Raw genomic sequence first — 22,653 nt, forward strand, 5'->3', positions numbered from 1 at the left:
GCCTGTCATGTTCACATTATGTTGATGAAACAAATTAGGTAGAGGCGGCAGTGCCTCAAAAAACAAAGGAATGATTGCAGGCATAAAGGACCGTCTGTGTGTATGGGTGCACGGGATAAATATGCAGGAGGATGCCTCTGCGGTTGCATTTTGGTATCAGAGGTTGTTTAGATGCAAGAAGTAGAGTCCCCAGGCTAAGAACTCCTCAGTCTGACAAGAAAGGGAAAACGAATCAGGGCTCTGAGCCGCCATTACTTGAGATAAGGCCCCAACCAATACACGGGCAGGGATTATCCCGCTTTGCTGTGTGTTTTTGTGTGCATGTGTGTAGATGTGTGTTTGTTCTCAGCAAAGACTGGATCTACATGCGTGTGTGTGTGACAATGTGTTCCACTCTGACTAATATATCTGTATCATTTATGTAACAGTAAGGGCATTTTGCACATTTGTTTGTATCTGACTCAGTCCCCATAAAGAGGGTGCTCATATCAGTCATAAATGCCGAGATAAAAGCCAACAAAATGCTGAAGGCTCCAAGTGGACTGTAAACGTCAGTCGCTCTCTCCCACACACACATGAGCTCCATCCTGCTCTGTCAGTGGGGGGGAAGATGTTATTCTCAAAGTAGCTGTTTGGAGAGGTAGGGGTGCTGAGGTTGAATTCTCTCTGCAAAAAGAAGTCGGAATGCATGGAAGTCTATGAGAAAATGACTCTACTTCTCACTGATGTAACACCTCAGTAGACATTGTAAACATTTTTGTGGGTTTATGGTCTCAGTCACTTTTTTTTCAAGTCTTCTTCAATACCGCATATTTATTTAGTAAAATATGGTCTTATTTAGAGTAAAATATACCATAAAGGGTATGCTTTAGGACGTGGCTACCTTTTGATTGGCAGGCTGGTCTGACTTTTCATCGTAGAACTTTAACCCTTTCACAGTATGTTTTCGGTCCATGAGAGTTAATTGTAACCATTTGAGTTGCCTAAAACTGTCTTATCCAGCGTTTGGTTGTGCTTAGCTCCAACCTCTCATGTCACTTCTGGTTGTTAATAAAAAAAAAAAAAAAAAAAAAGTCAAAACCCGAGGCTTCAACACTGTAGTACACATACCAATGGGTGATGTCACAGTGACAACATCCACCTACTATCTACAGTCTATGCTGCCTTATTGCAGAAGTCAACCTGTGGAGGGGGGAGGGAGAGATCAGCTAAAGATACGGCATGAAAATAAAAGAGACAGGCACTTCCTGGATGCTGAACATGAAGACAAACAATAACAGCACTCACTATGCAGAAAGCAATAACTTACTTTCACATACAGTATGCAGGCCTTCTTGGTAAATGGGCAAGAATACCAGAACAATTGTGATAGTGAGTAGAAGGGATTATCAACACATACAGAGTTTATGCAAACTTCGGTACGCAAATTTTGGCCTTTTACTAGTAACTGGTCCAAAAATTATGCAATACTTTCTGTTTCTACTTGTTTCTGTACAAACCTGCTTAGCGGTTAAATTACTCTGCAAACCAGTCAAGTTGCACTCTACATCCATGTCTGTCCAAAATGTCACCCCATTAGGTATTTGTGTGGCATTGTCATAATTAGCATATTAATTCTACAGGGATGGCCGTAAATGTAACCCCCAAAATCTAATCAGTTGGTGACAAATTTTTGAAGAATTATTTCAAGGCAAGCCGGACACATCCTGTTCACAAGAATGGTATGAACGTACGTGCCCTAAAATGTAATGCTTCATGTCACTGAGGCATTCAAATTAAACTATTACAATTTGAATTTTGAGTCAGTCAACAAATTAAATGTTCACATCTATTCATCCAACTCTAAACTGCAAATGTGAACCTCGTGGTGGCTCTAGAGGAACAATGTATTTTAGTCCGGACCAACGTGGTGGACTGGCTGACCCAACATAATACAAAATTCTATTTAAGATGTCTACACAGCCTTAAATGTAAAGAAACAACCATGACCAGAATCCTTTTGGTCAATGAACCCTGTGCAAACCAGATCCTATTAAAAAAGTTTAAATTCAAGTGTTTTCTGCTTGACCCCTGGGCTTGACCTCTATAACCCACATAAATACTGGCTATGTGTTCATCAGTGTCTCTCTGTCATCTCTGGAGAGGTAGTGCATGGATCTATTAAATGGATTCCTTGCTATATCACTGAGAGGAAACGATGAGACTAGAGGTCAACGGTCATTGCCAAAAGTAGCTGCTGTAAGCAAATGTGTCAGTGTGTGTGTTCATTATAAAACCTGACTCATTGCTTCGGAGGGAACCCCAACTGCCCCCAGCTCAGTAATATAGGAAATGAAAGAACACGCTCTGAGAACACGGAGGAACAGTTATACTAGCTTCAAGACATTAAGCTAATTCTTAATGGTAGCTGGATACAGATTATTTGTTATATTATAGCCCATGGATCTAATATTTGTTTTTTGTTGAGAGGCAGTTTTGAAGATTCATTAAGGATTTCTTTTAAAGGTTTTCATAGAAACTTGGGTTATAAAAAGCTGCATCATGGATTATAAACTACTCCTATAACTTTTTAAAAAGGGATAAAGCATTCAAAATAGTCCTGGTATATTTAAAGCTTTTATGACTCAACTATGGCTATAGAGGTTATTTTCATATTTTCCACAGATATTTATTGCCACATATTAGCCTCATCTTGGGTTTCATCACCTGCGCCCTTACTAAAACAAGACAAAGCTGTAAACAAGTGTCAAATTAACTCCTACTCCCCCTCGTGTTGCTTTGCATGTTACTGTAATGCACTTTACAATTATCAGATTGATGCTCTCCACATACAGACTCTATTTTCTGTCCTTCTAAAAAAGTTATTTATTATCTTGTATATCCCCATATTATTTATTCACTATGTTGAGTTTTTATACAGCATCCATATATAGTTTATTTACTTAGCTGCTGACTCAATGATACCCATTTTCCAACCCACTCTATTTCCCCAATATCCACTTTAAAAGAGTCTCTCTTTCTTCCCACCTCAAAATGAAAATGTAGTTATTAACTATTGATCCACAAGTCAGTCAAACTGAAGTCTGCGTGAAAGCCAAAGGCAGAAGGAGTGAGGTCCATCTCACTTTTTCTTGCAAGCTAAATTAAAAATAAAAGGTCTGTACTGCATTGAGTGTGTTGCAACTCTATTATGTTGTTCATTCTGTACACACTGACATAATTTGCCCTTCTGTTCATCCTGGGAGAGAGATTCCTCCTCTGTTGCTCTCCCTAAGGTTTCCTGTTACCATGTGGGGGTACTCTACAGATTGTAAAGCCCTCTGAGGCAAATAAATTGAGATTGAATTACTGTATTTGGCGGTTTTAAAGATTCATTAAATGTCTGTAAATATGATTCAAGCATAATGTATTGTGTTCTGGGACCTTAAAATTGCACTTTGGGTCCAAAACCCCAAAGTTTATAGAGTAGTGTTTTAACAGGATTTAGTGACATCTAGTGGTGAGGTTGCAGATTGCATACAACTGAAACCTCTCTGCTCACAGCTCCCTTTCCACACGTGTTGCTGAAGTGCGGTGGCCTTCAGGTGACAAAACAAATTGTGAAAAGGCTTTAGAGCCAGCGTTTGGTTTGTCCATTCTGGGCTGCTGTAGAAACATGGCAGTGCAACATGGTGGATACTGTGAAGAACACCTCCTCCTTATGTTGATATAATCAGCTCCTTCGAAGCTAACGATTCCTTCGTTTCAGGTCATAATACACTAATGGGAACGTAGTTATGAATATTATATTCCATTTATGCAACTAAATCCCCCTAAAATCCTACACACTGCTCCTTTAAGTTGCTGCATGTGCACCGAGCCTCCTCAAACTCATGTATGATTTCTTTCTTTGACCTTATATTATATTTTGTTCCTCCGGAGTACTCCTGCCACCACAGTTTCCCCATTAACCCAATACTGTTTCTTCACTTCAACCAACCCTCCTCTGATATTACATCTCTCTTTGCTCTTAACCTCTGTACTCCCTCCAACTGGTTTAAATAGCAGGACCAGCTGGCTTCATCGCTAAATCCAGAACCTCTTCATCCGTTCACAGTGGGGCTAGGGTTGCAAACACCTTAAACACACACACACACACACAGACACACACTGCCACATACACGAGGGTTATTCAGGGCGGATTCACAGCATTTGAAGGGGACTAAAACGAAACTTGGGTCCAGATGGTATTCAGTTCATGAACCTTGGGTTCACATTAGTTTGTCTTCCAAAGAGCAATGCTGGTTGTATCACTTGTATTGGCCAGAAGGTGGAGACATGCACATATTTAAAATAGAGGGCTGGTTTAGTCCTTTGCCCACATGTTTCAGATTACTGTGTCAGCTGTTTACTCAATGTAGCAGATATATTCAGATTGCACCTCTGAAACACAAAAGAAAACATAACATCCTTGTGCTGTGTCCTTCTGAGGAAAATTAAGAGTGAAAGAGAGTAAGATAAGATTTTTTTCTTCATCCATTCAGTGGAAAAGGTTTTAAACTTAAGGCACCGTGACCTTTGTCTTTTTATTGTGATTTATCCAGATTTCTCTGCGTATATTTAATATTTATTTCTGCTCCAGAGTTTACTTTAATTGGTCAAACGCTCATGCATAAGAACTTCCACTGAATGGAAAAAGCTGAAGAAAATAGTGCTATAAATAAGTAAAACCAGACCAAAAATGGTTCATGACAGAATGAAAGTAGTCTAAATGATCTCAATTTTATGAGCTCATTGATGTTATGCAAACAGAAAGATATTTCTATACAAATACACACGTCAGAACTTCAAATAATGAAACAGTTTGCCATAATAAATTGATCAATATTAAATGCTTCTTGTATACATTCAAATATATATATAAATATTGTCAATCTTTTTTGATAGCACTCACATTCTATCCTTATCTCAGCTGCACATAAAATGACAATATTCTTTGCAATAACTTCATCATCAAATCCAAGCACTTAAAACAAGACACCAGCTCAATGCCTCCAGCTAGAGAGGTCGACAATTCAACTGTAAAAAAAAAAGAGCAGCTGTCATGTGACTGAATGCACACCCTGCAGCGGCAGCCTGTGATAAACTTTCCTGAATGTTGCAGCTGCAATCCAGAGTAGAAAAATGAGTCCTTACATCTGAAACCAGTTTTAAAATCAAGGATGTTGTCTGCAGCCTAAACAGCTTAAACAGAGTATTGTCCTTTGGGTCATTCCTTTAAGAATACGTGGTGTATTTAATGTAAACACACATGTCTGTGTTTGGCTCAAGTCAACTTTGTTGTTTAGCGGTCATTTTAAAGAAGTGCACTTCACTGAAATTACGGTATGTGAATACGTCATTTTTCTCCAGTCTGAGAGTCTGTGTGCGTAAGCAAGCTCACCCCTGAGAGTGTGTGTACTTGGAGTACAGCTCTTGCTGTTTATAATGAGGTAATGGGAAGGGAGACCTAGTACGTCTGAAATGTAAACTCTAGCAGCAGCTAGCAGCTCTACAGATGCTGGAAAAACCAAGGCACACAAAACACACCCTCTCTCGTCCTCTGGGAGCATTTACTTTAAACGGTTGATTACAAAGAAAATAGCCCCAAATTATATTCAAATGAAATCCAACGGGACCACAGGTTTCCTGCTTGTCCGTCTTAGTAATTTCACAATGCGTGTGCCCCTTAAAGCCACTAGTTAGACACTTTTACCAAACAAGTCTCTGCATAAGTAGAAGCAGTTTCATCTGGAGTGTAAAGAAAAGCCACTTACCATCCTTCCTCTCTCTCAGTAGACTGGGGGCAGGCGGCAGGGACAACTCTTGAAGCTCATTGGCCAGAGCTTCACTCTGAGGGCTGGGGATGAAGGCACCTGAATTTAGTCTCTCTCCAAACTCGGTCTCCATGGTTACCGAGGATTCCGAGTGATGCTCGTAGACGGACCTAGGAATTGGAGAGAGACAGAAACGCACATTTGGAATGGTGCAAAAACCTGAGTTTTAGAGCTACATGTGCCACAAACACCCATACATACTGTGAATAGCATAAAGCCTCTCTTGATGCATATTCTCTCTGACTGTATCCACTCCATCCTTCACTACATACTCTCCTGATGAACACAAAAGTCTCATCCACCACCTTCTATCTCTCCCTCTAACTCTCTCTGTCTAAATGACTCATATCTAGTTATACGAGCCCGTAGTTAACAGTGAAGACATAACAGAAGGTAACGGACACCCAGCGATGACAATGGGACGGCCACTCTGTTGTTATGGAAACTCACCATAAACTCGCTCCGTGGCAACACATGAAATAAATCAGCCTCTGGCTCCTCAGGGAGGAAAGGTAAACCCTGATGACCTAATACACACTTCTCCTCTTCTAAATAGGAAACAGTTTGTATTGGACGACACTGTGTACAGCTCTAATCTACTGAAGTGTAAACAGTATTAAATATGACAACCTGATTAAATATCTAATCCCTTTCCAAGATATCCAATATTCTATATAATTTGTCTCAGTATATGAGTTAATGTCTGCCTACATCCAACTGTGACTATGACTTACTAACAGTGTGTTAGTTTGTCACTGCATAGATATAAAGACTGGTCCATCTTTTGCCATATAAAATGCTATGTGTAAAATGAATGGGCTCTTTATTAGAACATCAAAAGTCACATTCATAGCACAATAATTTTACCACATTAACATAATACTAATAATAAACACTATCAATTACAGGCTAATGCAATGTTCTGTGTTCGCCATTTGATGTTGTACTCTTTACGCTGCTTGTGGAAGAGTTCAGACACACCTAACATTTGTTCAGTTGATTGTACACACGGTCCCGAACAAGGTTTGACTGCTGAAAGCTGCCAAAACAATGCTAAACTGAACTAAAACAGAACACGTTAACAGATCATGGCTATATCTCTTTTAAAAAATTCCAACATGCCGTTTATGATAACATAAAATAGCAATGCGAGTTCTTGCTTATTATTATAAGCTGTAGCCATCACTCAAGTGGAAGCAAGAACTTACAACACCTTTGGCTCAAACTCATTTATGGGAAAAATGTTTTTTTTTTCTTCTGTTCTCATTTCAAAAAGGGAAGGCTTCCACTTTTTAGCTGACAAACCTGTATTCTGTCGGTTGAAATGACGACTTGAACTTGAGATGAACCGAGAATGAGTCTGTTACATCACACACAACTCTGACACCCAAACTCTAGGTACAAAACACATTTTTCACTCAAATTAGAGCAATGCTCATAAATACCAGGGCTGCATAGAGTCAGGCTCATGTTACAGTTTCTTTTCCAATTTTCTGACCTGCAGTAAAGGTTAGGATTTGACCTGAGAGAGCTCGTCTCAGCTCATTACCTCAAGGAAATATTGTCCCTTAATGTAGCTAATGGTCCGGATGAAAATAAAACTTTAAGAGACGGTATCATTTAACCAATGTTGCTATTATTTTTGACCTACCCAAAAGCAGCACTGTGACTCATTTCATTGGCTTAACGTAGCTCCAGAATATCCCGGCGTGTTTGTATTGGAATGTAAACAACGTTTTGAGTGCAGGCTCTTCAAACTGTTACGTCCACTCAAAGACAAAAGCTTGACTTGCTTCTATATAGCTTTGTCAGTAGCAAAGCAGATACTCACAAACCAGAAAGCAAAAACCTTACATGTTTACTGGATATGTACATTATTCAGAGTTGAGTAAAGTGGAAATCTATCTTAGGCTATTGGAAATTTTGAATTAGTGTTGGAACAGTCACATTTGTCAGATTAACAAAGGAGATATGAAGATATTGACTGGCAGAAAGCTGCTGATGTACATACCTGGTTTTTATTTCCTGTCAAACCAGCACCCCAAAGTTTCCATCCCACTGGATCCACTTACTCTAAAACAAAAGTGAGAGGAATTAAATGGGTCAGATGACATAAAAACACCTGTTTAATATACACATTTTATATAAAGTAGTATATTCAAAGGTTTAGCGTAAAATATTGAGACCGTAACGTGACTTCGAGATAGAATCCATCAACACTGGACCCTGAGAAGAGCGAGCAGGAAGCAGAAGAAATAAAACGAGGCTCGGTAGAAGTGCTGAAAAATCACCTTCGAAGTAGCAGAGCAGCAGGATGCAATGAGGCGAATGTTGTTGTGGACAGAAGACAAAAAAAAGTATCTTTGTAAACAGGTGGAGTATTTGAGTAGCTTCAGAAGAAGAAGAAGGCTGAGAAGCTGACGCTCACTGATCTGATTCAGAAGAGAGAGAGAGAGAGAGAGAGAGAGAGAGAGAGAGAGAGACGGAGATTAAGTCTCATGCTGGAAGGAGCTAATCATTAGACTGAGGGCAGAGCAGGAAGTCCCTCCGTCACACGATGGAGGAGCACTTTGAGGACCTGAAGGAAGGACTTGAGGAACAGACCTCAACCGAATTTAAGATTGCCACCAAGCTCCAGGCTGAGAAAGAGAGGAGTCGGTCCCTCAAGGCCGAAAGTGCCAGGCAGAAGGTGATAGATGAAGTAGAATCTGCCACTTCCTCTGTCCCAGGAGGAAAAAGGAGTTTCCTCTCTCACTCACAGAAACAGGAAGCTCAGGTGAGCTGGACACTCTAACTTGACCCCTAAAATAACAAGTCAATAAAAACAATTCATAATAAAAGTTCTCCCTGCATAATTGTACTTTGTAGTAGCTGTATAGTTGAGTTGTTCATATTACCAACACTATACTCACTATTTTTTTTGGTCTTATTCTGCGTTTGTGTATGTTTTAAAAGATCAGACGTTAAACAGAAGGTAGAAAGTAAAGCAAGAAAGACATTGATAGATTAGCTCACTCTCTGGTGAGCACACTGAGATTTGCTTTTTAAAAACAGACTCCCAGAGCAAAATAACTAATGTAAAAATGAGGCACAGGAGCAGCTGTAAACAAGGATTTCACAGTCTGTAGTCCCAAAAACAAAGCGAGCATGCAACAGTGCTCTTGCGTTAAGCAGCATTAAATGCAGTCGGTTATGTTGTAAATACGTACCTTGGGTCCATCTTTGTTCCTGTATGGTTCCCCATGTTAAAGTCTATCTTAAACGGATACAACCAAAACCCAAACACTGGCAGAGTTTTGGGCTGGTCCGGGGACTCTGACAACTTTTGGGCGATACACATTGTGAAGTCAACCAGAATGAGAACATTTGAATTTCCTGTTAAAACTTTCAAAATACAGCTCTTATTGTCTACCACAACAGGAAATGAAAACTTTTAAGATAATGCTTGCATTTGTTTTGAAACCTCCGGTATTGTCACGCAGCATCATGAAATACTTTTTTCCCCGTTGACACGGGACCGACCGAACAGTTGTCTACTTCTCATATATCATAGAGTCTATGTTTGTCAGTCCGTAACACTTATTTCATTGTGAAAATGAAGTGGTCACACAGACATACAGGGTTGATCCATTTTATTTCTGTGGGAGTGGCACCTCCGCTCCTTTTGACTCGACAGTGAAAAGTTTCCATTGCACTCACCTGTCCTGATAAAAGAGGATGCACCTTAACGACGTTTTGTCTGTTACAAAAAACAATATATATAGCATCGTTTGGTTGCTTAATAGGCATCAGCACTAGTAGACCATAGGATTTAAAAAACGAACCAAAATAAAATAAATACTTAGGAAAAGTTAGTAATACTATATAGTAGTTAAAATTTAAGAAGAAATCATAAAACATTGATACCCTCTTCTACCTTCTGTTTAACGTCTGATCTCGCATTTTTGGAATCAAACATGTATGTGTTTATTTTTTTATTTATATAAATAATATTCTACTTCTTTCTATTGTCAAAGAGCTACCACGAGGGGGGGCGACACAAATCAACAGCACAGGCGGGTCGGCAACCGGGGAGGAACCATTCTTTCGGTCGAAGAACAGGGGACCAATAATTAAGACGGAACAACATGGCGGCAAAAACAGTGAAACGAATGTGTGTAATAAACCTGTAATTTATCACTTTTTTCTCGTGGGTATGGTCACACTACATCGAGGGGAAACATTACCATACATTTTCGGTGTCAGTAACGTTCATGTTACAGTAAATTTAAATCAGTATAATCTGACAAACGGACATAAACACTAGCCAGTTTAACGCTAGCTAGTTGATTTGGCTTTCGCTTCAGAGCCACTGGAAACACGTTAGTAAGCTGGTTCATCATGTGGGGGGAAATTGATCCTCCGGTTAAAACACAACCGAGTTTGCGTGAGACTGAAGACAGGAGTGATTCACCAGAAGAACCAGAGACACTGCCCCAGATATGGGACTTCAAACGCCCCACGGAGGTCCAGCAGCCACTACAAGACACACCGGTGAGACCACCGGCATCAGCACCATTAACTTCCTCTGTCATGGGTACAATGTAAAATATGTGACCACTAACGTCACCTTTCCTGCTTTGCTGATTGTGTGTGTCTGCTGTCACACAGTACGTGAGCCAGGCTGAGTCCATCTGTGTGAACGCCATGGTGGACGCCATAGCCATGAGCGGAAGCCCCGTGAAGAGCCAGCAGAAAGGAGATGCTGAGCTGACCCTAACGGAGCGCAGAGAGGAGCTGCTGCATCAGTACAGGAGCAGACCGCTGGTGTTCCTGGAGAGGTACCATGTACGTGCACACAGCTCAACGTGCATGTGTGTGTATTGACCCAAACACACTAGTGTGCATGATGTGGGCAGCAGCTGATCAAAGTATTTATTTTATATTAAGCGTACTTGTAGGAGCCATTTATTTGATGTTCGTATTTAGATATTTTATCCATAAGTTGTATTGTTTAATTATTCTAGATGTTTGTTTGTTTAGGTTAGATTTTTGATATATTTAGTTAGATTTTTCTTATTTTTTTGTTGTTAAGTTTAATTAGTTTTTGCTTTGTTCGTTTGTTTATGAATTGGACAACACTGTGGGCTCCTGCAGTTGTATATAGGAGAAGGCAGGTACAGGAACACCATGCACTTAGGCTTATTGTTTTTTACGAGAGCAGGAGAGGCAGCGACAGGATTTCCTTTGGCTTTGGTTTGCTTGTTTGTTTAGTTTTGCCCCAAAAAATCATGAGAAACACGGAATCCTGTATGGACACTGCATACTTTTGCCTGCATAAACTACAAACCCATGGTGCGTCAGTGGCCCTTTGATTTAAGTTTGTTTTAGATTTTTTTGGGACAAATGGCCACTACAATACTCAACATATTTTTTTATGTGCTAACCTAACTCCACTATTTCTAGGTATGCCTCAAGCCCCAGAACCTGTCAGCTTTTGCCCACGTCAGCTCAGATCCACGGGTCCTTCACTACAGCGATGTGATACAGAGGAGAGCTGCAGCTTTCACCAACAGGACGAGGGTTCGAAACCAGCGCTACGCCGCCCTCAGGGCCCTGCAAAGGGGTAGGGGTACTTTTTGTCAACTGAAACAAAGAAAATATTGATTCATAACTGTTAAGACTTCTGGCGTACAAGAATTGTCCGGACTCTCTCAATAAGACAGGTCACTCATTTTACCGTAGCTTCGTTAAAATGACTGTAAATCATTCTTAAATGGTGCAGCCAATTAACACGAGTGATGTCAAAGTATTTCCTTACAGTTTACACTAATATGTGCTGTACGCTATATTATAATGTAATAATCTTTCCACTAGCCACTAGTAGTATCATACGGATAGTTTTGGTTTTACTTGGTAAGGCTGCTGAAATATCTGCTGCCATCCAACAATCCCTGGTAGTCTTGTTTGTACCGTGTACCTGATGATGTCATCACTCTGTTCCTCTGCCCTCCTTTTCTAGAAGGTGAGTATTTCAGTGAGGAACAGATGAGGATCAGGGAGCCGCTGTTGTATGAACAATATATTGGCCAGTACCTGACTGATGAGGAGGTGAGAGTGTGATGCAGTGCCAGAGCTGTCATAGTTTAATTACATAATTTGCAGTTGAGTTTTCTCTGAATTCAGTTTGTGTGTGTTTTTTTAAAGTAACTTCTGAATGACAAATGTTTTAGGTGCTGGAGCGCTCCCAGGAGGCTATGCAGGACGATGCACATGGGGGACCAGGGGCACCGGCGGGAGGCTCAGGAGGGCTCGCCCACCTCCTCCTCAACTCCTACCAGGAGCGTCTCATCCAGAGTCGCCTGCAGGAGGAGCAGGAGAGAGAGGATGGAGCACGGGAGGAGGAGGATGAGGATGAGGACGACGGTGAGAGAGGCTGAGGTTGTACAATAAATGCAGTTTCTGCGCTCTTGCCGTTCTGTCGGTCATCATGCGTATCTCTCTGTATTTCTGCTTTAGGTTATTCTGTCCAGCAGAAGCAATGGGAGCCCAGCTCAGAGGAAAAGGCTCTGCTCAGGGAGGAGTTCATCAGTCAGATGCACCAGCGCTTCCTAGATGGCAAAGACAAGGATTTCAACTACAGGTCAGCCACACCACCACTTAATGGGCATTCAAACAGCTGCATTTGTGTTACACAGACATTGAACAGTGTGTCACTACGGATATAAATATCCACTGAATAGAAAAAAATAATAGATTTTCTCTAATGAAACATAGAGATATTTATAATCCTATGTAAATAACTTCTGAATGAGCAGGATTTATGTTCATGTTGTGACAATAAACAGGTTTTGTTGAATTTACACGTTTCAAGAGCTTTTAAATACAACTTTAAATGTCTCAAACGGTTGCTTGTAGTGCCGACATGTAGCCGCCTCTTTTGTAGATAACAGTGGCACAGAAAAACTTGACATTTGTACCAATTAAGTTGCTGATAACATTGAGATCAAATTTTTACTTAAACAGTGAGTATTTTTCTATTTTAAGTGCCAATCTTAAAATGTAAACACACTGCAGATGCTGGTGTAACGATCACTCAAGCCTGCAAGAATTAAAAAAAATATTCTGATAAATTCAAATGTTAAATTTGTCCTAATATACATGGTAATAAATGGACATCATAATTGCTAACTAATAGTGAATTCATAATGTTAAAGTTCTCAACAGAAAAAGCTAGATGTCACCAAACATTTTGCGTTGCTTTAAAAGAACATATCGTAAGTGTTTGTGTGCGTGTGTCCATTACAGTGAAGTGGACGAGAACCCAGACTACGACAACTTGGACATAGTCAGCAGAGATGCGGAGGAAAAATACTTTGATGAAGATGACGAAGATGACGAAGAGGAAGAGGAGATGGAAAATGATGAAGGAGAAAATATGACAGAATAGTGGCTGTAGTTGAAGTAACAACTCAGTGCTTTGATTGATCTGTAAATACAAATGTACAAAATAAGGAAATGTATTCTATTTTTTCATTTTTTGCACATTGAACGAATGCAAACATAGCTGGTAATAAATATTGTTTTGGAGTCTTTTGCAAATGTAAATATGGAGCCCTTTTAACTCAAGGGCTCTAAATTTGTGTCTTTTAGTGACCACATCTATTCACCTTGTTTACGTCATGCACAAATAAAATGAAAAGCAAAGCAACATTAAAACAAAGAACAAGAACATAATAACCACACAAGAGGAGATAAAGTTTTGGCTGATGTACATTATCATAAAAAAATGCAGTTGCATCTCTTTTATCTTTAGTTTTTAGGTCAATGTGTGAGATTTGCATTTCCAAAAGCTGAGACTAGCACAAACACACAAATGTAGTCAGGTCTCTGATAAGTCAAGTTCCACAACACACACATGACTTCATAAATATTTCTATTTCGCAAACTATACTTCTGATGTGTACTCCTTTGGTCATGTTGGTACATATAAATGTACCCGCTGCGGGACTAATAAAGGATTATCTTATATTTACATTTATTCTATGGCTGGTACACAATACAATCATTTCTGTCACAATGATTGAGGTCAAGTTTTGAGAATTTAAGAGTTCAAGTTTACATCTGGGTCCATAGTTATCTAGTGGCAATTTTGCCCTGAACTCTGAGAGGGACTCATTTTGCTTTCATTTTTAAATAAAGGAAGAAAAAAACCTTGTCTAGCCAGATTTTGCATGGCCGACCTGGACTTCTAACATAGTTGAGAGATAGTGATCAGGCTAGTGATGTAAATAATTAACTGCTAACCATCATTAAGTATTATGACCATTTACTGCTGTGTTGACTTTGTCAGTGGGATTGCTGGTCTTCCGTTTTATTCAAGATTTCAGGTTTGATGTGTGACGCAGGGGTAGCTGGTGCAGATAAAAGGTCTCACACTTTTTTTTCACAGCTTTCTTTGATTTGGTCAGTCAAATTATTAACACAGAGCACATGCTGACACACGTCTTGAGATTAAACTAAATATAACAAGCAGCATCACCTCACAAATGAAGTATACCTATTTCCTGTCTCATTTCACAGGGAAGTATTATGATGTCAAACCCCAAGTAAGTCTGACACGGCTCATCTCAGGGACCAAATAATGAAAAGCAACTTGTAAATTGTACACCCGTAAATACTGAAATCTTATGGATATAACATGAAATTCATTTCACAAACACAACTGCCACTGTCATGTTTACAGATGCATGTTTTGAGAAAATGTGTTAATGAAGCCACATGCGGCATATTATGTCAGTATTATTCTGGGATGTTTTTAGTTGGGGATGAAAACCCAGGCAGGTAAAATATCACTATTGCCACATATTTCATCCACCTATTAAGTACTTTTATATACACTTTAGGATCAAACTATGTTACCAGCTGATATTTGGGCTGTTTTGAGGGACCCGTATGAATTTCATACATTTAATACTCACCTGGTCTTTGTTTATAAAGATCTATGAATGAGGTCATCAGCAGATATTTCTTTACATTCATTAACAAATCATATCTTAAACTGAACCCATTTCTCGGCAGCTAATATGTTCTACCAAAAATACATTTACCCCCTTACTTCTCATTAAGAACACTTCAGTCAAACTGTGAATTAATCAAATGGTGTTATAAGTATAGCTGTTTATTGAGTCCATTTAAATTTTTTTAAAAAAATCACAAAACTGCAGTATATGCAACCAGAAAAAGAAAAAAGACTTTACATTTGAACTTACAACAAACTTTTGATAATTGATCAGAAGACAGTGTCTTACCTCTGTGCTGGGCCTCAACAGAGGAAAAGAAAGCAAACAAAGTGAAGCACACTCCCACTACATTGCTGAATCACCACAATGAGTTCAGCTGCCCAGAAAGACATTCTGTCAAAGCTACCACCAGAGGACGCACGTCACATTTATAGTCACGGTGCAAAATAATCATAAAACACACTGAATAATGCTTAAGAAAATCATTGAATTTTAACTTACATTTATTGATGAAACAATTTTCATTAGCAGGTTTAACATTTGTGTTACATGACATTAGATCAAGTGTGTATATATCAAATTATAAACATGTTTTTTTTTCTGGTTCTTATTATAAACTGATAGATTGAAAAAGAATGCGAAATGTAATCCATTACATTAGTTGAGCATCCATCATAGGCTCTTAAGATGACTAAACCAGTACATCTCACTGTGTCAAAACCCCTACACCTATTGAATTTTCTTAGAAAGCCATGGTATTTTTTCTAAAATGGACGGATGAAGAATAGACTCCTTATGGAAAACCAAAATGAAAATGATAATCCCCACCACAATGCACACATTTGGCATTTGAAGAGCCAAAGCTACCAGGCCTATTCCTCCCAGGAAGAAGATAAATTTCAGAATGTAGGAGGTCATGCGGATGGCATACTCTGCATCCACTCTTGATCGGTTCTCCTCTTTCCTCCACAGCTCCTCCTTCTTCTTCTCCAGCTCTTGCCCCTGGAAATGCTCCTGCAGCTGTCTCTCCTTAGTGCTGATCTCAGGATTTCTCTCCGCCAGGATGCTCTCCTGTTTTTCCCTAATCCTCCTCTCCTGTTTGGGATACAGGGCCGTTTCGTAATGGCGCCCTCCGTTCAGGGCTACCAGGGTCTGGATCTTTTCCATGAAGCTCGTCACCTGGTTCTGGTCCTGCGGGGTCTTGTTGTTGAAGACGTGGAAGCCGCCGCTGCACTTGCGTATGAAGTTGCGGAGGTTGTCCTCGCTCTCTTTGATGACGTCGTTTATCGTTTTCCCACCCAAACGATCGCCATGTGTGAACAGCACGATGGTGTGGTCCCACACTCTTGGGCCAAACATCGCTTCGATCAGTTTGTTGGTATCTTGATCTTCGTGCGTCATCCTTCCAACAGGGACCGCTAACACAAAGATGTGAGGCCCTGGATCCTGGAGTTTGACGCACTTCAGAATATCTCGCACGACTGCCTCCTTGTCGCGATCAGTCTCAAAAAGGCCGGGCGTGTCAATCACAGAGACGGGGACATCTCTAGTTCCATGATTCGCACCCATAGACACGTCCTTAACGGTCCCACTCTCCTTCTGACAGTATTTAGTGACTCTCTTCAGCTTCATGTCTGATAGAAACACCTGTCGCCCGAGGATGGTGTTGCCACTTGAGCTCTTGCCAACCCCGCTCTTCCCAAGAAGCATGATTCTCAGGGGCTCTGTGAATTCAATAAATAGAAGACATTTTACCACACAATACACAATTGAATGCGGTTGTCCTCAATTCTCATATTTGCTTGGATTTTTATTTGTGATAGTGAACATTATGGCCCAACCAACGCTGGATCTTTGAAGTTTACACTGATAGATAAAAAAAAAAACTGAAAACGATAAATCTGGTAATGGTTTAATAAAATTTACAAACAATCTTGATGTGAATCATGGGCGCCAGAAGTAGCAACTTTAGTTTGTGTCAGATATCGGCCTGCTTATCACTTTTTGGCCATCAGGTGGTTTCGTGTGCACATGGAGCGCCAAGAAATTAAGCCTTCTGCGAACAAATTTGCTGGAAAGCTTAATGTATCATGAAGCTCCATCTTGTCACCACTGCGTTCTACGCACAGTTCTCTCTCCATTGCTGCAATTTTCTTTCAAATATTTTTTTCAAATCATGTCAGCACTCCAACACTAAAATTATTTCGTTGATGCAATTTGCTGGGGGTTTTGTCTCTTTTCTGGGATTGTTTTTTGAGATGTTTCTATGTTGTTTTTAACTTGTTTTTCTGTTTTGTTTTTTAAGTCTGTTATCTGTGTTTTCATGTGGTGAAACGTTTTGGACCATGACCCCTTCTAAAAGAGATACAAAATCGCAATGGGATATTATGTTTAATAAAGGTGACATAAATAAAATAAAATGTTTTATAAATGACACATAAAAATTACAAAATACACAAAGGTTGTGTGGATTTGAATGTGATGATTCTAATAAGGGAGTGTCAGTTCATACAGTATGTCCTTCATGTAAATACAGGGATTAAAATGCAATAAATTCAAACACCCTGTGACTTGAAAAGAAGGGATCAATAGTGTCTGTGTTCATGGTATAAATTATTCGTTTTAACATTCGTCATGTACAATAAACATTATTTACTTTGCCATTTTATACACAAGCACAATAGTAATAAATACATGCAAAGAGGAACAAAGATGACAACACTTTTTTGATGTTAAGTGTAACTGAGATAAGAAATTAAGGACGTGACAGGACGTGTCGTTTTACTTAGTTTACTTAGTCATACATGTGACTAAATACTCCTGTAATGAGTAACAAAGTGAAGGGTTGTCCCATAAAACTAGGTAAAAACCTTTTAAATGGAGTTCAGTTCATTTTAAATAATTTGGCACTTATCTTTATGGACAACTAAAAATAGAAAGACAAACTAAAAGATTTGAGAACTAAGAGTTGATTTTTTTAATACTTACGTTCCTTCACATCCTCCAGCTCTGCATCAGGCCCGATGTCAGAGCTGCTGTCATCCAACCTGCCAACCGTCGCTACCATGTCTGTGTAAAATCACTTTCACGGCACTTTCTTAGGTGACTGTGTCTAAAAAGACGGACTGTTCTTGGTAGAGTTTTTTTAAGTTCAGGTCCGTCCAGTTTCCTGCCTCTGCCGAGTAGAAATGGAAGTGAAAGTATGAGGAAATTTAATGAGGACAGGACATTGGCTCTGAATTTGACCAGGTTTTACAGGTTCAAAAGTCTCGAACATGTTGTCCTATGAAAGCATTCTAGAAGTACGTCAGTACAACTGGCATCTACAGTGCTTTCATGGTATGTTAATGATTAGACCATTCTTTTTTTTGGTAGATAAACAGAGCCATCTAGAGGTCTTGTAGACTAGAGGTCCATGAAAAGTCTTTGGGAGATCCACAGTGGGTTTAGTATTTAAGAGTACACGACTTTCTACCTTAAGGATAGATTCACAGTCTTTGAAGCCCATCTTTAAACAATATGGCTATGTGTTCATTGGTTATAACTGTTGCCCCTGTCCGTACTGGCCATACTTCCTAGTGAAGTGATGGGAAAAAAGATCCTTAGTAGTCGGTTTGCACAAACATGAATTATAGATCTCAACTGAAACCTAAATGGGAGGGACATTTTTTTGTACTAGAGACAATAACTTAGTAAGATATTCCCTTGATTTCTCCCCAAAAAACCCGCAAAAGATTCATACTAGCTTCTGCCTATCTTTATAATTATTTTTGTACAAAACATGCACTATGAATTTTGGCCCCGATCACTTATCAGACATTGGAATTGCATCAGGGAGACACCACATGTTGGACTTTACGAAGAGGAGGAATTATTACATAGACCAAAACATTTTTCAGTGTCCATAAGGGTCGTACAATAAGACTTGAAAAAATGTTAACCTATATTTATCATTATCACTCAGACAAAATCTTCAAAATAAAAACTGAATGTTCAAGAAGATTGTTTTTATTTGATGTTGTTGAAGAAAACTAATGCACTAAAATGGAAAGCATATAACAAAAGCACCCCATTTCACTTTATGCTTAATGTAGAAAAGTGAGCAGCTCATATGATTTTATAAAATTGTATTTACATTATGATCAGGAGAGTAAAACCCTTTTTACAGTAGCATTATGGAACTCAGGTGGGGTCACTACATGTTAGGAGGATTTGAATGTTTTAATAAGCGTGATCTCAGGAATGCAAAGCTCCTTCTTACACCCTCCATCACTTCCGCTCAGCCAGTCTCTGCAGGAGGGCGATGACCGTGTCCTGCTTGGAGGAGAGCAGCTCCAGGGCCGTGGCTATCCTGCCGAGGGACTCCGCCATCCGCACCTCCCTCCTCTCCCGCCTCTTCTCTCTGGCCTCCACCCTGCGGCCAGCCACCCGATCCAGGTAGGCCTGCTCCTCCTGCTGATTCAGGACCTCCTGGAACAACCCGGTGCTGGTTCGCTCCTCGTTTCCTCTCTGGCTCCGTCCCTTGCTTCCTGACGGGGTCGTTGCGGATAACGAGGTGGAGGTGGAGGTGGAGGTGGAGGAAGCGAGGGACGAGGAAGCACGCGGGAGAGAGGAGGAGATGCCGAGGAGATTGTGATTGTTGCTCAGCGGCGCACTGCTGAGGCGAAAGGGTATGACGCCTGGCGAGAACGACGGAGCTCTGCGGCCTACGTAGCGCGGTGTGTGGAGGTCTGTGTTGCCCGTCAAGCCGAGACAAGGCGGAGTAGAAGCTGTTCCTGTGAAACAGGGCGAGGAGATGAAGGATGGAGATGGCACCATGGTGGCTGGATGAACGCTGGTCGCAACAATGTCGCTGTTTAGGACGATCAGGGGCTTGACCTCTGGAACGTCTGTCGGGCTGACGGTCGCTGGAGTCAGTGAGCTAACAGCAGCAGCGCTACTGGTGATTTGACTGCAGGTTGCAACGTGACCATCTGAGTCCACACCACCAGTCGAAGCAAAGTCCCCATTGGGGCGGACAATGGTGGTGGTGGCCTGTGGGAACTGCGGTTTGGCGGCGATTTTTGCCAGAGGACCAGGAAGCGCGGAAACTTTGTGTCGCTTGTTGTTGGCGATCTGAGTGCCAACGGTGTCGCAGAGCGTTGCGTCCATAAGCTAGGGTGAGAGAAGACCGACACAAAGAGACGGGGAGAGAGGGAACAAACAAATCAAAGTTATTGATCAGGTGACCTTCGGTGGATCTCTCAGCACTGGGAATGCACCCACAGCTCAACTAGCCTAGGGACACTTTTTTAACACGTTTTTGGGGGATTTTGTAAAAATATACAACGCCCCCCAGTCTCTTACGATGAAGACTAGTGCTTTTACTGTAGCACTATGTATACTGCGTCAACATGTGGAGAATTCCAGAGCTTGAAAGGCCTACTGAGCCTGATTTTGGTTGCTAAGCCATGATTGGACAAACGCTGCCGTTGGGGGATGGTCAATTACATTTGTCCTTCAGGTGAAGTACACCTGGCAAACTCATGAGAAATCACAGCAATCAATGTTGGTAAACTTGGTTTGGGGTTGGAACTTGGTCCGTGATATTTTCAAAGTTATCCAACCTTTGAGGAAATATTTTGTGTGTATTCAAAATAACTGTGCTGGAAGGAAAGACTTACATCAAAGAACTCCCAGGACGTTTTAGCGTGTCCCGTCTCCCGGCTGCGGTCTTTAACCCTCTTGTACGTGACGATGAGGTTGTTCCACTTGCGGCGGATCTTCTCAACAGGAAGCACGTGGCCCTTGGAGGCCATCTCCTCCTGGACGCTCTGGAAGAGCTGTGAGCGTTCCCGAGTCTCGTATAGGCCCCAGCGGCGCCCAACGGCCTCGATCAGACACAACACGGCTTTGGAGGAGAAATCGGAGCCGGATGGGAGCGTCTTCTCTGAGGGAGCGGGGGGCATCGCTGAAGCTGGAGGACAGGAATCAGGAGACTTTGATTTTGTTTGATTCCTCATGTGTAAATGGGTAGGGGGGAGATGTATTCACGGTTTGTACACTGTATACAAAGTCATGGAATTTGAAAGTAGCAAGTCCAGGCCTGGAGACCCAGAAGGTTTTGGAAAATTCATGGACATTTGCAACACACATAACTGTATAATAGAGGACATGTGGATCAGTGACGATCTAAAGCCTATTGGTTAAACTAAACTTGAACGTTTAGGTCGATCAGTTACGTCATTTGTCTTTTATTTTACTGTCTTACGTATGTCTTATGTATACACAGGCGTTTCAAAGAAAGTATGGTCATGAAAATCTGTCTCAATGGCATTGGAGTCTTGGAAAAATATTGGTAAAAATGTGCATGGACCTTGTGTATTGAAAAAATATTTAAAGGCCCTGTAAACATATTTTCACAGCCAGCATCTTTCTATAAGATATATTAACACATTTCTTTTTTCCAAAGTAAGAACAGTTTTTAATTGTTTCACATGAGAGATTTACTGTTTTTCCTTTGCTCTTCTGCTCGTGTAAAACTGGACAGGAAATGGTGATGTCACAACATTTGGAGTCAGAATCTGAGGACGGAGTTTTTGTTATTGTGCATTAAAATATGAATAAAGCATAGCTTAAGATGCTGTTGCTTATTTGGTCATGGATATTAAATATTGTGGGGAAAAACTTCAAGATTTTAACTCCAGTTTTAAGAGGCTTTAGCCTTAAGTACTATATATAGAAATATATCATTTCTATATATAATCTGTTTGAATCTCCAATTCATGAACGTTTTTGGAATCTGAAGACCATATTTTAGGAACTTGAGAACTTATTAAGTTAAATAGCATTTCCTCCTCACTGTATTTATACAAGTTTAAACCAAACGTAATATTGTTATTTTATTGTAAAAGGTTTTTAAAAAGTATATCAGCGCCAATAGGTTTGTTAACACAACAAAGGTCATGTGTGTGAGGATTCAGCCCAAGACTCTTTATTGTGTTTCATTACGATGACAGAAGTTATTGCAAGAGCTCCCATTGAAAACAATCACAACAGTAAAAGTGTGATCCACTCACCTGGAGCTATCTTCAGGTAAGTTTTCCCATCCCCTGATGTGGTGAAGAAGCGGTCTGTACTCACGGGATCTGATAGGTCGATATAAAAGGAACATCGCGTTAAAAGATTTAAAAAAAAAAAGATGCTGCATGCTGATCTGAATTTTTAGATAGAAATAAACCCCCCAAATAACAAATGATTTAATGATAAATCAGCTGATGTGTGTATGTATGTGTGCACTCACACAGCAGCACAGGAGTAGTTGTCGTGTCAGCCAGCTGCTCTGCAGTCTGATCCCCCCCCCTCCTCCTCCTCCTCCTCCTCCTCCCCCTCTGCATGCGGTATCTCCGCAGGGCGCAGGCGACTCGCGACTGCCCAAAACCAGCGCAGATGTCTTCTCATCGACCGCTTCAGTCTTCACGTGAGTCGTCGGGGCATTGCTGCAGCCTCCTTGCAGGTTCCCCTCCATGGCCGACGCAGCAACAACCAGCGGCAGTGAGAGACCGTTTCGTCTGCGCAGGCGCTGATTTGGAAGAAAGTTTGCAGCTCGCTGGTCTCGGGCGGCGGTGATGTTCGGCCTCGCTGTTTGCTGCTAACGTCATGACTAACCCCACTCGCACGGGTTAGTTATGTGCGTGGTGGACAAACGCCACCTCTGTGTGTGTGTGTGTGTGTGTGTTTTTCACGAGGGGCAGAGAAATGGCTGCGCTGTCCACCGCAGACGACGGATGCGCAGGGCGACTGCGCAGCTCTCATCA

General features: G+C 40.8%; 4 protein-coding genes across 7 annotated transcripts in view; 1 reads left to right on the forward strand and 3 right to left on the reverse strand.

The window, feature by feature from the left end:
- The window catches only part of LOC129097927 (myocardin-related transcription factor A-like), a 37,315-nt gene extending 28,221 nt beyond the window's left edge, over positions 1-9,094 (reverse strand). For 3 of the 4 annotated variants that reach the window (XM_054606826.1, XM_054606825.1, XM_054606823.1), the window contains exons 1-3: positions 8,147-8,210; positions 7,867-7,928; positions 5,796-5,965 (exon numbers count right to left, since the gene is read on the reverse strand). In XM_054606826.1, the coding sequence (XP_054462801.1) occupies positions 5,796-5,928 (133 nt within the window). In that variant the 5' untranslated portion in view covers positions 5,929-5,965; positions 7,867-7,928; positions 8,147-8,210. Of the gene's footprint in view, positions 1-5,795; positions 5,966-7,866; positions 7,929-8,146; positions 8,211-9,064 lie in introns of those variants that run through there. The other variant, XM_054606824.1, reaches the window with a different exon arrangement.
- On the forward strand, positions 8,470-13,955 carry ccdc97 (coiled-coil domain containing 97). Its single transcript, XM_054606829.1, has 8 exons — positions 8,470-8,631; positions 9,872-10,388; positions 10,506-10,682; positions 11,301-11,460; positions 11,857-11,945; positions 12,068-12,260; positions 12,354-12,477; positions 13,143-13,955. The coding sequence occupies exons 2-8, from the start codon at positions 10,236-10,238 to the stop codon at positions 13,282-13,284; spliced, it is 1,038 nt and encodes a 345-aa protein (XP_054462804.1). The 5' UTR covers positions 8,470-8,631; positions 9,872-10,235; the 3' UTR covers positions 13,285-13,955.
- Positions 13,956-15,359: 1,404 nt separating this feature from the next.
- Positions 15,360-18,115, reverse strand: LOC129098777 (GTPase IMAP family member 7-like). Its single transcript, XM_054607881.1, has 2 exons — positions 17,846-18,115; positions 15,360-16,581 (listed from the first exon to the last, which is right to left on the reverse strand). The coding sequence occupies exons 1-2, from the start codon at positions 17,922-17,924 to the stop codon at positions 15,587-15,589; spliced, it is 1,074 nt and encodes a 357-aa protein (XP_054463856.1). The 5' UTR covers positions 17,925-18,115; the 3' UTR covers positions 15,360-15,586.
- A 765-nt stretch (positions 18,116-18,880) lies between these two features.
- Positions 18,881-22,643, reverse strand: LOC129098940 (uncharacterized). The gene is made up of 4 exons (XM_054608081.1): positions 22,140-22,643; positions 21,916-21,984; positions 20,521-20,813; positions 18,881-20,011 (listed from the first exon to the last, which is right to left on the reverse strand). The coding sequence occupies exons 1-4, from the start codon at positions 22,231-22,233 to the stop codon at positions 19,127-19,129; spliced, it is 1,341 nt and encodes a 446-aa protein (XP_054464056.1). The 5' UTR covers positions 22,234-22,643; the 3' UTR covers positions 18,881-19,126.
- Positions 22,644-22,653: the final 10 nt, after the last annotated feature.

Source organism: Anoplopoma fimbria, chromosome 11, assembly GCF_027596085.1.
Source record: "Anoplopoma fimbria isolate UVic2021 breed Golden Eagle Sablefish chromosome 11, Afim_UVic_2022, whole genome shotgun sequence".
In the NCBI taxonomy this organism is placed as follows: domain Eukaryota; kingdom Metazoa; phylum Chordata; class Actinopteri; order Perciformes; family Anoplopomatidae; genus Anoplopoma; species Anoplopoma fimbria.

Bases quoted from the DNA above. Each gene is read 5' to 3' on its own strand.
- ccdc97 (XM_054606829.1), top strand. From the start codon at position 10,236: ATGTGGGGGGAAATTGATCCTCCGGTTAAAACACAACCGAGTTTGCGT. The intron at 10,389-10,505 runs GTGAGACCACCG...GCTGTCACACAG, and splicing joins AGCCACTACAAGACACACCG to TACGTGAGCCAGGCTGAGTC. The intron at 12,478-13,142 runs GTCAGCCACACC...TGTCCATTACAG, and splicing joins GACAAGGATTTCAACTACAG to TGAAGTGGACGAGAACCCAG.
- LOC129098777 (XM_054607881.1), bottom strand. From the start codon at position 17,924: ATGGTAGCGACGGTTGGCAGGTTGGATGACAGCAGCTCTGACATCGGG. The intron at 16,582-17,845 runs GTAAGTATTAAA...TTGAATTCACAG, and splicing joins GCTGGAGGATGTGAAGGAAC to AGCCCCTGAGAATCATGCTT.
- LOC129098940 (XM_054608081.1), bottom strand. From the start codon at position 22,233: ATGCAGAGGGGGAGGAGGAGGAGGAGGAGGAGGAGGGGGGGGGATCAG. The intron at 20,814-21,915 runs GTGAGTGGATCA...CCTGTCCTCCAG, and splicing joins TTACCTGAAGATAGCTCCAG to CTTCAGCGATGCCCCCCGCT. The intron at 20,012-20,520 runs GTAAGTCTTTCC...CTCTCACCCTAG, and splicing joins CGTCCTGGGAGTTCTTTGAT to CTTATGGACGCAACGCTCTG.